Source organism: Cupressus sempervirens, chromosome 3 (assembly GCF_028749045.1).
Source record: "Cupressus sempervirens isolate cs-2001-9-10 chromosome 3, ASM2874904v1, whole genome shotgun sequence".
Lineage (NCBI taxonomy): Eukaryota > Viridiplantae > Streptophyta > Pinopsida > Cupressales > Cupressaceae > Cupressus > Cupressus sempervirens.
The window spans coordinates 490,118,533-490,136,498 of record NC_143120.1 but is presented as its reverse complement, the minus strand read 5'-3'; the positions used below and the strand labels follow the sequence as shown (position 1 = coordinate 490,136,498).

The 17,966-nt window shown below is 36.6% G+C and overlaps 1 protein-coding gene across 1 annotated transcript in view; it reads right to left on the bottom strand.

The window, feature by feature from the left end:
• Positions 1-11,986, bottom strand: part of LOC149567305 (fiber) — a 31,018-nt gene extending 19,032 nt beyond the window's left edge. Inside the window, exon 1 of the mRNA XM_089820486.1 lies at positions 11,693-11,986. Coding sequence (XP_089676612.1) covers positions 11,693-11,771 — 79 coding nt within the window. The 5' untranslated portion in view covers positions 11,772-11,986. The remainder of the gene's footprint in view (positions 1-11,692) is intronic.
• Positions 11,987-17,966: the final 5,980 nt, after the last annotated feature.

Sequence of the window (17,966 nt, the reverse complement as noted above, 5' to 3'; positions counted from 1 at the left end):
GGAGTACCTTGCATTTGCCCGCATGTCCTGAACCATACTCCAGTTGCAGGCTGAGCGCCCAGTTGGCATTCTATTCATGTTGATTCATTTATTGGGCTTTCATTGCATTGTGTGCTCTGTGTTTTTGTTCCATTTGTATTGTTTTTGTTCTTAATTTTCCATCTTCTATTTACTGCCTATGTGCTCTGAATGTGTGAGCCTTAATTATTTCAAGGTAAGTGTCATATACTCCGGTTGCAGGCTGAGCACCCACTTGGCATGCTGTTCATGTTGATTCATGTATTGGGCTTTCATTGCATTGTGTGCTCTGTGTTTTTGTTCCATTTGTATTGTTTTTGTTCTTAATTTTCCATATTCTGTTTACTGCCTATGTGCTCTGAATGTGTGCACCTTGATTATTTCAAGGTAAGTGTCATTTAGGGTTTGTCCCGGTTAAACCACATACCACCCTCTATATTGAATGGCTGTATTAGCTAGCAATGATTGAATGGTGGGATGTAACAAAGAAAATAATGGGATTGCATATGATAAGACATTGGCCAAGGATGGAAATACTGTTAAACCATCTCATAAGGCAGTGGTTGCAAAGCAGTTATTGACCATTCCGGATTCAGCAAAGTCCAAGGGTAAACTTAGTAAAAAAACAAGTGGGTCATGGCAGAAATGACAGCAGAGAGCCTGACACCAATGGACACAGACAAGGGCTTCGATGTGGACATGCAACAGTCAACTCAAGTATCGAGAGTAGCGGGGAAGGTAAGACCTCAACGGAGAGTATGGCCCTTACCCTCTCTCCAAATGATGACATGATTCAGGTCATTTCATCTGAGCAAAGTAGATTAAAGAATATTGCAGTTTTCTTTGTATGTATGGATATTAAATTCCTTCCTACTAGAAAATTTCTTGATGACTGGCTAAACAATATGTGGGGAAAAAAGTGGGGAATTGTTGTAATTTTTAGCTGTATGGTTCACAAAGGGTTGTTTGTTATTTTCCTTAAAAATCATGAGATGCAGGAGAAAGTTTTTAAAAAGGGTCACTGGTATGTTGGGAAAACTCTGTTTAGAGCCATTCCTTGGTCTCCTAAGAACATGGCCAACCATCTTCTTTCCTGAGCCTCTCCATTTTGGGTAGAACTGAAAGGAGTCCATCCCAAATTCTGGCCATTTATACCCTCAATGCTTAAAGCGTTAGGATCAGTTCTTCACGTGGAAGACCCTAAAGTAACTCTTCCCCATTTGAATGCTCGTATATTGATCTTGTTGGACCTAGATATTGTCCCTCCAGAAAGAATTTCTATAGAAATTGTGGCAGACTCTTATAGCTGGGAATTGGTGAAACTGGGTGATTTAGGTGCTTGTTTTCATTGCAAGGTTAATGGCGATAACAGGAAGGATTGCCCTTCTCTAAAAAATATTCACAAAGTTTTTAATGTCTCTAACCCTAATTTAGGTTGGGTCTCTCCAAAGGGGATGCCATTAGCAAAAATGAAATACCTGCTATCAAAACCAACCCAAGCTAAATGAAAGATAATATTTCTGATTATATTAAGGAGGATAGAAGTAAGAATACCGACAAACATTTGGGGAGTTTTGTCTGTCTCACAAACCCAAGTTTTGAAGATGAGTTTGAGGTAAGACATGTTGGTCTTTCTATGAATAGGAAACCCTAAACCCCTCTGCTTGTCAACCGTTGCATATACAGGTATATAGAGAAAAACTTAATGCAGATAATGCCCTGATTCTAAATGCTCAACAACTAGCTCTATCTAGCATTAATGCAAAGGCTAGCAAATACAGTAATAAAGATCAACAGCCCAATATGCAATCAATGCCCAATATTGACACCACACCTTCAATACTAAAACATACCAAAGAGGTCCTAAAAAATCCTGCAAAGCAGTCGACTCATGAAAAAAAGAATGATGGCTTTATTGAGGTCACTAGTAAGAAAAAGAGAAAGACTGATGAAAGAAGTAACAGTACTAAGATCTCAAAGAAACATAATAAGATTAAAAGCTCTGAACTGCCACTTGTTTCAACAGATTATGCCGCAACTCTACCCCCAAACAAAGTTAAATATGATGCTGAACATTGACAGCTAGAATGTGAGAAGGCCGGAAATGCCAGATAGGAAATATATTGTCAGAAATTGGTGTAACAAGATGCATAAAAAATATATCATTTGCCTTCAAGAAATTAAGGTCACCGGATACCATGCCTTTCATACCCTCAAATTCGTATGGGGCAAAGCCAAATGTTTCTTCTCAGATCATGATAGAGGCAAAGGAAGGGTAGCCATTTTAATTGGGTCTCAGTGGGTGGATAAGATTATCAATATTGTTGTTTCTCCCTGCCCAAGAGCCATTTGGGTTCTCTTCAAATGCACTGATCTTTTAATAGGAATATGTAATATATATGCCCCCAATGACTACAGAGACAGAACCACCTTATGGGATTGGTTAACTGAAAATCTGCCCAATGCATGTTGGGTCTTCATTGGTGACTTCAATATTATTGAAAGCAGTCGAGACAAATCTGGAGGGAATAAGCATGAATGGAAAGGTAATGAGCTTTATTTTTTTAACAAGTTGAAGAGGAAGTTTAACATCAATGACCCTTTGGACAGGAGAATATGACAATATCTAGTTTACGTGGTACAATAATCAATCTAATAAGAAAAGAATTTATTGTAGATTAGATAGCATTTACTTGAACTCTGCTATTTTTCAACTTCCACATCACCCTGGGAGCAATCCTGTTACTATATCTCCAGCCAGTATTTCTGATCACTCCCCCATTCGGGCTTGCATTTAAGTGAAAGACCTAAATCCTCATTCAAGGAATCTTAGAAAGAAGAATTTGTTAAAGCTTAATACCCCCCTTCTCCATGATGAGGACTTTCTAGAGGCCATTAGAACTGTCACTGTTCTTTCTAAATTCTGCTCCAATGATGATCCACCAAGAAACAAGTGGGATCAGTTGGTGGAAGTTTGGAAAAAGATGTTCCAAATGATTGGCACTAAAGAGGCGATTGACAAAAATGAGAAAGAGAGCTTCCACCAGAAAGAACTCAATTCTATTGAGAAAAATCTACAAGATAAAGGGAATGACCAAACTCTGGTTCAAAACCTCATTCGTACAAAATCCCAACATAGAAGAATTTATAATTATAAGATTCAAGGTCACAAAATCAGAGCTAAGGCTAGATGGATTAAGGAAGGTGATAAAGGGACTAAATATTTTTTTAACCTGATCAGAGCAAAACAGGATGAGAAGAAATTAATGTTATTTAGGGAGAAAATGGATATACAAACAGCACTAAAGAAATTTTGAATACCTTTGTACAATTTTACTGAAAACTTTTTGCCTCTGAATTCAGCATTAATAACCAAGCTGTATGGAAAGATGTGTTAAGCTTGTCCCGAAAAAGAGTGAGCAAAGTGAAAGCTATCCTCCTTCAAAGTAAAATTGCGCTAAAAGAAATTGAGGATGTCATTGCCTCAATGGCCAATGGAAAGTCTCCTGGTTTGGATGGACTTCCAGCTGGATTCTATAAGGCTATCCAAAATTGGATCTCATGTGAACTGTTAGAGCTTTATGAGTTTGCCTATGAGTGCGGCACCATGGGGGAGAGAGCCAATAGGGGGGTGATAAAACCACTACCCAAAACAGGGAACACGTCTCTTGTCCAAAATTGGAGACCTATAACCCTGTTAAATCTCTCTTACAAGACCATTGCAAAAATCCTGGCAAAGAGAATTTCAGATATCCTTAAAGTTAATATCTCTAAGAGCCAAACTGGCTTCAACAAAGGCAGATATATTCTTGATAACCTCATAACAAGCTCGGAGGCTATACATTGTGCCAAGATGGATGGTCAATTTGTTTCTCAGATTTGGTGACTTTGAGAAGACATGTGACAGAATAGAATGGAGATTTGTATTAGAAACGTTGAAGGCCTTTGGGTTTCCACCTTACTTCTGTGTTTTGGTTAAAATTATTTTCAAAGACTCTTCAACTGTCATTGAAGTTAATGGTGAACTGTCAGACCCTATACCTCTTGGCAGGTCTATCAGACAGGGATAGACAGTTTGATACCCTCTGGCACCCGCTCTTTTTGTAATTGCTGTTGATGCTTTATCTTATATCCTTAAAAGCTCACAAATTGCTCTGCCTGCCAAAGGTATCACCCTTCCCAACAATGACGATCTCCTGATTGATCAATTTGCTGATGATATAGCTATATTTGACATTTGTTGAACTGAATGAGGACAGTTTCGATAACACTCTAGACAGGATACACTTGTTTTGCCTAGCCTCAGGTGCTAAGATAGCTCCTTTTAAGTCTACTATGCTGGGATGGTCTGACACTCCTCGAGATTGACTCATAAATAGAGGATGGCAATGGCATGGCCTAACACTATTGTCATTTATTTGGGAATTCCCCTTGCCTTAAATCCTTCAATCAAGGATATGTGGATTTGCATTTTTTAAAGATTGAAAAGAAACATCTCAAATAGCAAACTCGTATGCTGTCCATTGCTATCCTCTCATGCTGTATATTATGCTTTGGCCTGGTTGTTATCCAACTCCAAACTAATAAACTCGAAAAAACATTGAGGGAATTCCTATGGTCTGATGGTATGGACAGCAGAAAAAAGACATTGTATCAAGTGGGAGCGGTGTTGCTCTACAAAAATATCGGGGGGATGGGTCTTATTGATCTTAAAATGCAAGGAATAGCTCTTGCTTCTAAATGGATAGTCAAAGCTTTAAATGGCAATGAACTCGGGAGATATTGAAAGAAACAATATTAGCATGTCATCTACTAAGAAAGACAAACTTTGGAAGACCACCGCATTTTTCGATATTGTGTTTGGGGACTTTGAAATTAAATTTTTTGGGTCCAATGCATTCTCTACTATTTGGAAAGCTTGGTGTCAAGTTAGACCATTGATTTGCACCAAATTTGCTGTTGGAAAAAAACCCTCATATGCTGTGCTAGATAGTTCTATTTGGTGCGGCATTTATCTTAATGATAAACCCCTTACATTAACTCAATGTTGTTCAGCTAAAAGCTGGCACAATTTGGTCATTTCTCTCATTCAAGTATGGTGATTGACAAACGTTTGGGGTCATGGAAAGAAATCAGTTCTAAATATAATATTCCTAATTCACAGGAAAAAAATTTACACACTGATCTCTAAGGCAATGGGGGTTGTTGGCCTCTGAATTAACAACTTTTGAATAACCCAGTGATAGGAACAAATACATCTAGGGGTAGCTAATTCCCATATTCAACATACCTATTTAGACACCGGGGCCAACTATAAGGCTATACTCCTTCTTCTTCAAGCTCTGCAAGACCTAGGCGAGTGAACCTCAGATTCATTCATATGGTACCAGTTGCCAAAACATACACTTCAATCTAGATAAAACAGATAAAACCCTTATTTCTCCTATACTTATAGAATGACAAAGGCATGCAGTAGCAAATTACAAAAACCTATGAAATCCACACGCTAAGTGAGGGCATCCTTTCAGCTCCTAAACAGAAAGGGTAAATGATGATTGATTAAAGATTTGAATCAGCATAACCCACATATGCAACAACAATAAACATGCAATCTCCAAGTTGATCAGTCCCTTATCCATAGGGCATTAAATAAGTTAGAACATACACAAGGATACACAAGATATATACCCAAATATCAGATCTATCCAATCACCTTGCAAATAGAAATCTATCTTCAAAATGAAACTCATACTTGTCAAATCCTCCCATGATCCCTGCAATTCTGTCAATTCATATCAAGCAATTTACTCAAGTCCTCGACCCAACGGCAAAAAACAACATGGCATACAACTTTAAAGCCAAGCTGCAACTGGACAATATGCACCTTGTACGTATATCATAGAAAATTACAAATCCATAAAGAGGAGACAAGGTTCAGATTGAAACTTTCAACAAAGCTTTTTATCCATTTCCTTGAAACCAATACATCAAATGTATGGAAAAACTCGGAAAATAGACAACAGACGACTACATTGTCTAAATGCTTATAAGAAATTACAATGTTGTTCATAACAGAGAAAACATGTTGACGATGGTGGTATCACAACAATGGAAAACCTTCTAAACTGGAACCAAGATTGTGGTATCACAATAATGAAAGAAATTTCAACCTAACTGGAACCCTTCCTCCACATCTTGGAAATCCTTTTATAGAGAAGGATTGCAACAAGCTTCAGATGCGAGGACACATCTCAAAATCTTTCTAGAAAAATGAATACAAAGATATTTCTAGAATGTTACTTTTAAAGCACTCTCTATATTCGAACAAAATTAGGAAAGTAGTTGCAAAATCGGCAGGTGACACTTACTGCAGAAGTCTTTAATTCAATTTTGTTTGTCTTCTACTGCCTTTAATCATGTATACCTTCAATTGCTTCCCATCGGCAGAGCCTTAACATCTCCAAGTTCTTCCAAAACATTTACTTCTTTCTTGGTGGTCGTTCAATGAATCTGATTTCATCTAAATTATCTAAATCTGATTTTGTTCCACCTGAAAATAAAATCCTCATTATTGCTATGTAGATCAAGCATCAATGCTCATCCCTCTTGGTCGTGTTTCCCTGCTTGAGCTCTGCAATCTGAGCCTTAAACCTAGTGTTTTTTGCCACCTCTAGTTCTTCTATCCTCTGTAATTTCTTGAAATTTGATGAGGGCACGATCCAAGACAAAAATGAACACAACAAGAAAGGGGAATATAATTATCAGAAATCATATGCTATTATATTCAATACAACAAAAATAGACTCCCCGACATGCCCTATGGACTTACAATGTTATCAGATTCTGGAGAAAACCCTTCTCACAATACCTTCTCCCAAATTCCACCAAAAAATTGCCTTTACAATGCCAGAAATGTCCTTAAGTAAACCAAATTAGGTTTAAGGTTAGGAATCATTTTAGAATATGCCATTTGGCATCCACTGCCAAAACAGAAGGTTCTAGAAAACACGTCAAAAGTCGGTGTAAAATTAGAAGAATCCAGAAATGATAGTCCAACTTCCGGGAGGCATAACTTTTGATCTAGGACTCCGATTGACAAACTGTTTACATTTCCAGAAAGCTCTCTAAGCGCTCTATAGCCTTATGGACAAGCTTCTCTTGCTCCCCATTTTTCAAGCCCATATGAGGCCATTTAGTGCCTCAAATCTGACTTTGAAGTGCTCTTAGAAGGTCTCCAGGCAACTTAAAATTGCAATAACTTTCAAACCATAAAGCCTTTTGACCTTATTCTTTTTCTAGAGTGCTTTAAATTATAAGTATAATCATCCCTCCAACATACACCCTCTAACTCATTATAATTATGGCTCACTTACAAAATAACCTATTTGCTGCATTGGCACGTACCCTAAGGTGCTCAAAAACTCTAACCCAAAAAACCAATAGCGGAACTATGAGAGTTGGAATCTTTATCTGACCCAAATGGGTATCTTGAAATGAAAACACGTTAAACAGAAACTAACACTAAGCATATTTTTGGGTGATACAGGATTGCCCTTACACCACTGGATGCTCCTGCATCAAAATTTCATTGGTCGAGACCCACGTCGCTTTTTCAGCTTAGAAAAAGGGCAAAAAGTGCTTTGATGTTCTATTTTAGGGTTCTTACGACTCACTTTAAAATTCAAACCCTTCATATCATCTTTAGCAATGAATTTGCCTTTTACGATGTTACGATCACTTCCTTATCGCATGATCGAGGGTTTCTTTCGAGTCTCTTACAATCTTAAAATCAACTGCTTGTCGTAAGATTGGGGCACCAGCTGCAATGTCTTCTTTACAATTATGATCTTATGATCACTATGTTTCATATCTTTGAAGTGGCCTCTTTAGTTTCTTACGATTTTACGAGCCACAGCTCATCGTAAGATTGGAACACTAAAAGCTATGTCTTCTTTTGGAGCCGCAAACTTACGCTTGGCATTTTATAAACCTTTTCGTAACATCACCAACATGTATCTTAGCCCATACGATCTTATGACCATAGACTTGCGTAACATTGGATCTCGCCTTCTCCTACTTCACAATCTCTCAATCATAGTTTACTTAGCCTCTCCATAGCTTTGAAAGTTACCTCTTAACCATTGCCCTTACCTTCTGATCATATGCTGACTGTGGCCATTCTTTATCGTAGCTTCAAAAGTCTTTATTTTTGCCTTATGATCTCTCGATCACAGTCAACTAGCTTTTTGTCGTAACTTCATAACCTTGCCTTTAACTTCTGTCTCTGATTCTCGACCATACGCCTGGCTATTATCTTTCTTTATTGTAGCTTCGGAAGTCTTTATTTTTGCCCTTACAATCTCACGATCGTCTTATACAAACCACTTTGTAACTTCGGAGGCTTTCTTTTACCCATTGCCTTTACCCTTTTGGCGAATAAGACACGTGTCATCTATTCGCTTTCTCACTTTAGCTAAAGTTTGAGCATCTCTAGAAAGTGAGAATGTGACGATCGTTGATCTACTAAGATCTGACAACCACGAAAGATCCTAGTTATCATTGCATTTCCTTTTGAATTTGGGCCCACTAAGACACGTGTTGAATGCTCATATTCTCGCTTTGGCTAATCTTCTTGCAACTTCAAAAAGCGAGAATCGTCAATCTTTCTTGATCTGACAGTTCCGACAAAGCAATACTTTCCTTTATGTGTTGTATCCACAGCAAATTGAAACTTGCCACCTAGAACCTCGCACAGTCAGCAACCTTTTGACAACTCATAGCATGGGACAGCCCTACCACTTCTACATGTCATTACATCGCTTTCTCACTTTAGCTAATCTTCATGCATCTTTATAAAGTGAGAAAGCGACAACCACTAATCTAACAAGATCTGACAGTGACCTATAAAACTGAAAATATGTTGTCTCAGTCAGCACCTTCAACCAACTAGAACTCGCCATTCTGACAACTCATTTTGACACATTTCTTTTTTCGGCCCGCAACTGAGTCCAGTCCCACTTTGCATCACTCTATTACTTATCATTTCCTTGCTTACAATCTTACGATCTCCTCATTTGTCGTAATATTGGAACCCTTCATAACCTCAGCATCTTATGTTCTTACGATCTCACAATCCTCCTTCCTTTGTATGGTTGCGAGTTCCCCTTTAAGTCTTTTACGATCTTGTGCCTTTCAACTTGTCGTAACATCGTATCACTTACTATTTACCATGAGACACTTATGATGACACGATAATGAATGATCGTAAGATCAAACACTTCAAAACATAAACCCGCAATGCTATGATTATATGGGATATCATAAGATCAAGAGACCCCACACTTTACCTTTACGATCCTCTGCTAGCCTTTACTTTGTAACATCGGAAGAGGGAAAATTTATGCTTATGACTAGACACTTGAAACCCTAATCGTAAGATCGTAATGTAAGATGGAAAATATGAAAATGACATACGATCTCCCACTTGAACACAAAACCTAGGGTAAAGGTCACATTTGATCACGGATTCAAGAAATTTCTCCATGACAAGGTAAAGACATAATCCTAAGGATATCAAAATGTCCTTCTAGGGCAAAACTTCAAACTAGGCTAGGGCAAAAATTTACTAGGTTGGAGTTTTTATTGGAAATTGACAATATTTTCAGAAACCCTAAGCAGCAAAAACACATTTTATTCCTGATTTTTACAAGGTATTTCAAAAATTTTGGCCAAGTGAAAAATCAGGCCAATAGGGGTATTGTTCCTAGGCAAAACAATGAATTCCCAACAATGGCTTGATCAAGTAAAATGGATAGATGACAATGGTATGAGTAGAAGTAAAATGGATAAATGGCAATGGTTTGAGTAGCTGCTCCTGTAAGCAAATTTACAATATGCTTAAACATAATGGAGAGATTATTACAAGAATCAATCAAGCTTGTGGCTATAATTGGTCGAACACTAGATGGCATTTTATCTTTGATTTATTTTGGTACTCTTGTGTTGAGTCTAAGATAGTTTACTTTAGATGGATTTTATTCCTTAAAAAACTTGTTATTGGGACTGTTCTCTTCTTGTGGTATACAACCTATTTATTGTTCCCTTTGATACTGTCATGAAACATCTGAGCACCTCTTCTTTAATTGCATATTTGCTAAAAGGATTCGGTCTATGTTTTTTGGGCATCCCAATACTTGGAATAGCAAATCTAGTCTTTCTTGGCATGAAAGTCTTGCTGGCTTTGTACCTGATTTTGATTTTAAGTTGAACAGATTTTGGTTTGCACTAACATCTGAAATCATGTGGCTCAATTAAAAGAAGAGGAATGAGGAGATTTTCAAAAACAACAAATGGGACCTTACTGAGTTAAACTTTAACTCACATATTTTTACATTGTCTCACAGGTCACAGCTGCCATTGAAATCTCCAAACACAGATTCTTATCTCTTCTCAGAGATGGAGCTATGATAATTTTGGAAAAAAGATATACAGAACTTCACCATGATAGAAGGCAATCAGATCAAAGGTTCTACCACTGGCATTGCAGCTCATGAGAACAGAGAAAATCCAAACACCAGTGGTCCAACAGCTCAGATCAATACCAGCATCAGGCAAGAGGAAAACAGGATCGAGTCTGCCAACACTGAGAGAAGTCTTTCTGATGGTTGGGACAATTCAGATGGATGGGACTATGCTGAAGGCTGCCATAATAGAATTGGATGGAACAATGCTGATACCAGACTCCATGATGATAATCGATGGGGATTAGATTCAAAACAAGTTATGTAGTCTCAAATTTTTGTTGCATTTTTGCTGCTAAAAATGAGATCTGTGAAAGACTATCCAACTCTCAGCATAGTATTATATGTATAGCTGATTTCTCTCTGTTATAAATGTACCTCTTTTCTAATCGATAAAGTATCTCAATATAAAAAAAACTTGAAATCAAATTCTTAATCTGTAAACACTTTATCATTCATGAGACCACTCAGCTTTAAAGATTCCTGAAAAAAAAAAATCAGCGGTGACTCTGCTCTATTTTTTAAGGAAGCCCCCTCCATGAGACCGCACCCATATAACATCTTTATTTCTTTGGTCCTACATTAAGACATAATAATGAATTTTCTTTAAATAGTTTATGCTAATGAACCTATTGCTCCGATGGATTATAAATTTTAAGAATTTCTAATTTCACTGGCACCGTTGCTCTGTGTTTTCCTTTACCAGTAAAAAGAATAAAACAAAAATTGAAACCTAGATAGATGATAATTTAAGTACGCAAAGTTAATCCGGAGATTGTGATTTAATGGTATGGAGGACATTTTAGATGCAAAAGACCGCCCACGACCTAAGCCAAACGGAGTTTCTAAAAGATATGTGTACACGCATAATAAACACAAATTTAATGAAAAACTCAGAAATCTTAAAATCCATTTGAATTTGAGAGTTTCTCTTTCTGAACATAGCTTTTTTACATGGATATTTTGGATCACACCAATGACCCATTTTATTATTATTTCATGCAGAAATCATTTTATTTCCTGATTCAGTGGCATTGAATGTTGGTGCAAATTGAATCATCGGCAGCCTTTTCGTATTATTTGAACAGTTTGAGAGGGCTATAGTGTTTTCCTCTGAGAATGAGCAGGAGCAAGAGAAATGAAATTAAACATACCAACGCCACCAATGAAGCAGGAAGCGACAACAACAGGCTCCTTGATAATGAACACCTTCAGCTTATCCACGAAACCCATTATTATTTTTTCGAGGATCCTCTTCTTCCCTCCTTCCCAACTCCCTTCTGATCAATCGCTTTAGACAAACTTTTAGCCTTTAGTGTTGAATTCACGACGACCAGTATAAAAAAACCTTCGTTTTATTAAACTACCCTTCAAATGCCTGAAATCACATAGAAGAATCCTCTCAACAGCGTCATGAACATTGTTAAATTTGATGGACTTACGGCAGTATTTATTATGAAATTTTGGAAGGTTATATTACATGTTAGGGAAGGTTTAGTGGATGGGGTAAAAAATTATTCATTCATTTCGATTTAATATCATATTCTTATTTATTTATTTTTAGGAAAATGCCTTATTATTATGATTATTGTTATTGTGACTTCAATAGCATTTTTCTCTCACAAATAAAATAAAGTAATTATAAGTGTAGTTGAAGATTTGTATTTTAATTATATATCTTTTATTTTTCCAGTTTATTATGAATTCTTTTTTATATGTTTGCTTTAAATGTAATGATTAGTATAAATTGTCATGCTTTTATATAAAATTTGTTAAACTAGTTTAAATGATTCTAAAGATGCAAATCTAATTTGTAAATCCCCCATTCCTCTTTTTCTAACCAAATCTATAAGATTAAATATGAACTTGGTTTACATTCACATCCATTATTTTGACCTCAAAACCCTTCAATTTAAATTTTCAAATAAACTCAAATAGACCCTCTAAACTCTCTTCTTTTTGCACATTACTTGTCAACTTGAACATAAATGTGTATTTGTGTATCAAAGTATTGTATAAAAGAATAAACTTCATTTCACTTTGACATCTAGATACATTAATTATCACTTGAAGAGGATATTAGTACAACATTGCAACAACCACTAGAACCAGCATCTAAGTGACAAACTTTGCACATTGCATGATTAATTAGCATGTATTAGCCCGTATTAAAATAGCTAAATCAACTTAAAGGATTCTACTAAGGAGAAGACCCATCACCCCTCTCTAATATAAAATGTAGATGATCTCTCTCGAGTGGTAGATACCTAGATCTAGTAGAGTCATCTTAAAAGTTGAAAAGGAAGCAATGGTTGTTATGATAACAACTAGGATATAGGTTATAGTAAAGATGGTTCATCAAAAAAGCAAAGAGGCACTTTGTGCATCAAAAGCTTTTTTGGGGGTGCAACTTTATAAAATTTGAGAATTTTGTGTATGGAAGGACTCCCCCACTTGTCTTATTTGTGATAGTGGCAATGTCATGTCCCCAATTTTTGGTGACAGATCGATTTAATTAATTTAATTAATCTAGTTGTCCAAGGACGACTAATTAATTATTTTAATTAAATAAATAAATATTAAAAGATAACTTTATATTTAATAAAGTGACTTGGATTATAAAAATATTTAATAAAGTCACTTGAGGGATAAGATCAAAAATGTTCTAGAAGTCTCTGGAGAGGATGGAGAGAAAAGAATAAATAGGCACCCGGGGGCTCCATTCGAATCAGGCAGTTGTTTATCTCTCTTTGATTTTTCAGATTGTGATTCAATCACGGGTGCATTGTGGAACCTAGGGTTTCTGCAATTGTCACAGTTGGCCATTGAGAACGATAACTCTCAATCGGTACGCAATTTTGAGGGTGTGAAATATCATCTGAATTATTGCAGATTGGAGGTGACATTCAGTCATTTCATCAGGGTAGTAATCTAAGGTCTGAGGCCAGCGTTTGAGGTTCATGCATCATTAATCATTGGAGGATTAGTTAGAGTGGAAATTATCGCCATCTTCACAAATTATTGCAGGATATTGTTTGACATCAGATTTAATGATTCAGTTTAATAGAGACCGTTAGCAATTAAAAATTGCATGAAGGAAGAATTTCCTTCATATCAGAGCCAAGGCAACGGCTAAGTCGCAGAAGGGAAACCAAGGTTTACATGAAACAAATCCCAAGCCAATTAATAGCCGCAAAGACTCGAAATCGAAATCATTTGTGGAAATTGAAGGAGCAGTTTGAAGTATATGATTCATGGAATGCATCAGCTCAGGGAGTCGGATTGAAGGGTTTAGCGTGGCCAGATTTTAATGGCTTCAGATTATTAAGGACTTCCGATTTCCATCAACAACACTGCAGAGGACGGAGATATCCCAAAATATTACATAACGACTTCCATTTTGCCCTTGCGTCTCCAGACCAGCAACGAACTCAAATTCAAGCTATCGGGTTCAGCAATTTAGCATGAGAATTTCAGGCTGAACGTGGGTTATTTGCCGCGCAGCTACTCCAGGCCCTACTTCGACGCACCTAGGAACCCAATCTCCATGAACATCCAAGAGCGGTGCAGAAACTCATAGTCCTCAATCGCTCCAGTCCAGCATTTAAATCCAAAGTCTAACACTGCACACGCATCAGGAAAGAAATACGGAAGTGAATGATTTCGGCAACAGGATAACAAGCTCTCCATGAGGGTTCGGATTTATAAAGGAAACGCACAGGACTAGTGAAATTTCGGCAACCAGGTCAAAGACATCCAAACTTCTAGTGTCCATATTCGAAGATTATAAAGAAAAATCGCCAGGATAATATGCAGGCGGGCAAGGGCCGGATTGAAGACAGTCAAGCATAATAGCGGTGAGCTTGGAAGCCCAATTCGACTCAGCTTGTGAATTTGCCAACAATGTTTCCTGAGCAGTTTGAAACCCAGCATTGGTTATTATTCTGGTTTGGAAAGTAGCATTTGGATTCATACTACCAGCGCCTGCATCTGCTAGCAACGCTCATACCTTGGTTGCCACAATTGGAGTTGGCGTGGAGTTTATTGGTTCTTGTCGAAAACTCAAATGCCAACGAACGTTTCAGGTGCCTAGTTGGGTATTTGTCTTTAAGCTATAATTGTTATGATTGCAGAACCTATAAATGCAATTCATGGATTGATTTTGGCAATCTCAGTTTGTTTCATTTGCATGTTATCTGTTTAAGTAATTATATTCTAAAAATCAAAAGCATTCATCCGATACCATTCTAGAGAGTGAGTCAGCAGGATGATTACTGAGGTATCGAAGGTTGTTGGCTAACTGTTTGACAAAATATCGAACCCTTGAAGTTTTAAGATTTGTTTTGGTGCTTAAAGAGGCAATAATCTTGTCGGGGTTATTTCAGGCAAAATTAAAGAAAGAAGATTTGTAGAGAAGGCAATGTTGAATTTTTTGGATGTAGATTCATTGTACTAAATTGGTATGTCAAGGATACATTATTGAAATTGAGAAAGGGAACCTCCAAGCAAAGCCTAAATCACAAGTATCATGTTCATGTTACACTTATAGAGGCACCAAATAAAAAATTAAGTCTTTATCAATCTCTATTGAATCTACCACTACATATAGTTTTCTTTCCCTTGCACTAAAAAAAAAGGTATTTTTAATTATTATGTAAAAGGTCATAGACCTATATTTGAATTAAGATGATAAGAAGATTACAACTTAGAAGATAAATTGGCCCAAAGACCAACCAAAAATAACAACTACAAAAGTTTGGCAAGATGAAGCAATGTAGTAATGATGACATTGTTGACACAACTTTATGCTAATAATCAAATGAAAGGAGTTTAACACTATCACTGCTTCATTTTTTTTTTTAAAGGAGTATTGATCTTGCTACCAATTGAATATCTAGTGCCACATGACTTGCTTCATCAATGGAATGAAATTTCCTCACCTATTGAATTGGAATCATGACTACAGTTACTGTGCCAATCCTTTGACTGTGGCAACCAATCATAGATATTGTCCATCACTAGAATTAAGCATAATAAACTTATATATCGAAAACACTAATATTGTGGATCTCCTATTACCTTGTTCAAGAAATGTGAATTCAGCCCTCCATAGTTCAAAATCAAGTATATACCCCAATTTAATAAATCACCTCAGGGTTACTCCACTTTATTCCCTCTTCTGCATAGATCTTGAGATAGAAAAATCACCAATCAAGATTCCCCTAATGAAAGAAAAACCCCAACATTCATCCACTAATGTTAGCACATGCTCTAAAGTAATTTATGATAGTCAAAGAAACTTGCAACTAAGGTAGACCCATCACAACATGGTAAATGTATGAACCCTTCACTGGCTCTTTAGGCTAACTTTGTGATTTAACTGAACCTGGGGTGTTTATGTTTGCTTCTTTGCAACATAACATTTTTTAAAGACAAATAATGCCAAAAAGCACAATAGAAATGCTAAAACTTTATTTAAATTTAGTAGAAACCAGATAGCTTCATGTATTACAATAAATCATCATGAAACTCTTTCATTTATTCGTATGAAATAAATTGAGGAAAATATAAGATAAAGAGTACCAAAATTATTAAAGAGTTTATTTCCTCTTTGTTGGCCATGCACAACAGATTAATTGCATCAATCGTACAATTGCAAAATTGGTTGTAAACTAATCATTGAACCCACACCAAAAATCATAAGTACAATCATCTTGCAATACTGAAAGGAATCTCCACAAATCTGCACAAATTTGACTCTCATATGAAGCCAACTCTAAAGCAATATCAGTTGGTATTTCATAGCCTTTGAATGCTGATACAGGAAAGTCTCTTGTTCTCTTGTGCTAATACTCACAGTCTTCCTGAAGGTTAAAACCCTCAGAAAATCCACAAGCCCAAGACAAATATTCTCCACAAAATAACATTCACATAACATTCTTGGGAATGAGCCCATAAGTCCCTTTTATCCTTTTCTTTTGATATCTCAGACACTTTCCTTTCCAATATGTGATAAATGATATTTTCTCACTTTTTAGTGTTTCACTTAAAACTCTATAGTTGGTGCATAAATAATTCTTTTATTATTCACTTGGCCCCATATATGATAACTTGACCCTTCATTTAAGTGAGTTAAGTTATAATATTAAATTATATTGTAACTTAATAATATAAGATCAGAACTTAATGTTTACTTTGGCCAAATAAATATTAATATCTCCATTATTACTCATCATCTTCACACGTCATCTGAACTGGGGGCTAACATGACCAAGTCACATATGACCATACCTCATGTCTAAAAATAATAGGGGTTTATCTCGATGATTCAACACTTACTAAAAATAGTAAGTAGAGAAAACAATGTATGAATGAAGCTAAACAAAGACCAAACTAAAGCTCTAAGCCTAGATAAAGGAAGTCCATCTGCCACCAAACAAGTCCCCTCTGTCAACTGACCCTCTAAGCATCTCCACTAGCTTGTGAGGGTCCACTACTAGGCTAATCCAAAGCTAGAGTAATGTCTCTAGCTTGGAGGGGACACCATGATCCACCCTCCCTAAAATTGCTTGTCCTCAAGCAACTTCAACTCTGGATGCTAAAAATTTCTCATTCTTCCATGTTGCATCCTCTACTAATAGGTCCTTCCATTTCACTAGATAGTCTCTTATAGTATGTTGCCTCAAGTTCCTTTCCCTAAAATCAATGATAGCCTCTAGCACCAATACCAATTTTACCTCATCATACAAGGGTGGAAGCATTGTAGAAGGATCAATATGGTGTCCTAATGCCTTTTTGAGATGTGACACATGAAAAAAGTATGCCCTCTATTATCGATTGACAAATCTAACTCATGAACCACCTCTCCAACTCTTTTGATCACCATGAAAGGCCCATGATAATTTGGCTTAAGTTCTCGACACTACTCTTTTTGAGAGTGGACTGGCAATAAGGTTGCAACATCAAATTTATCATCACCAACCTAAAAAGTCCTCTCAGTCCTCTTCTAATCAATATATTGCTTCTGTTGATTTTGTGCCTTAGTGATATTCTCCTTAAGTGCCTCTACAATGTCTTGGTTCTCCTGTAATAAGTCTCCAACACTAGGCATTCTACTATCTAACAGCAACAATTCCATGAAATTGGGTACCTGATATCCATATAATGCCATGAATGGTGACATCTAGATAGACATGTGATAAGTGGAATTATAACAATAATTACATAGATATATCCACTTAACCAAAGCCTTACGTTTTCATGCTATGTAATTAATGAGGTATCCCTCTACCCATTTGTTCAATATCTCTATTTGACCATCTTTATGGGGGTAGTAGCTAGTTCTCGAAGTGAGCTCTATCCCACACAATATAAACAACTCCTACCAGAAGTGACTAATAAACCTCTTGTCCATGTCGCTAACGATGC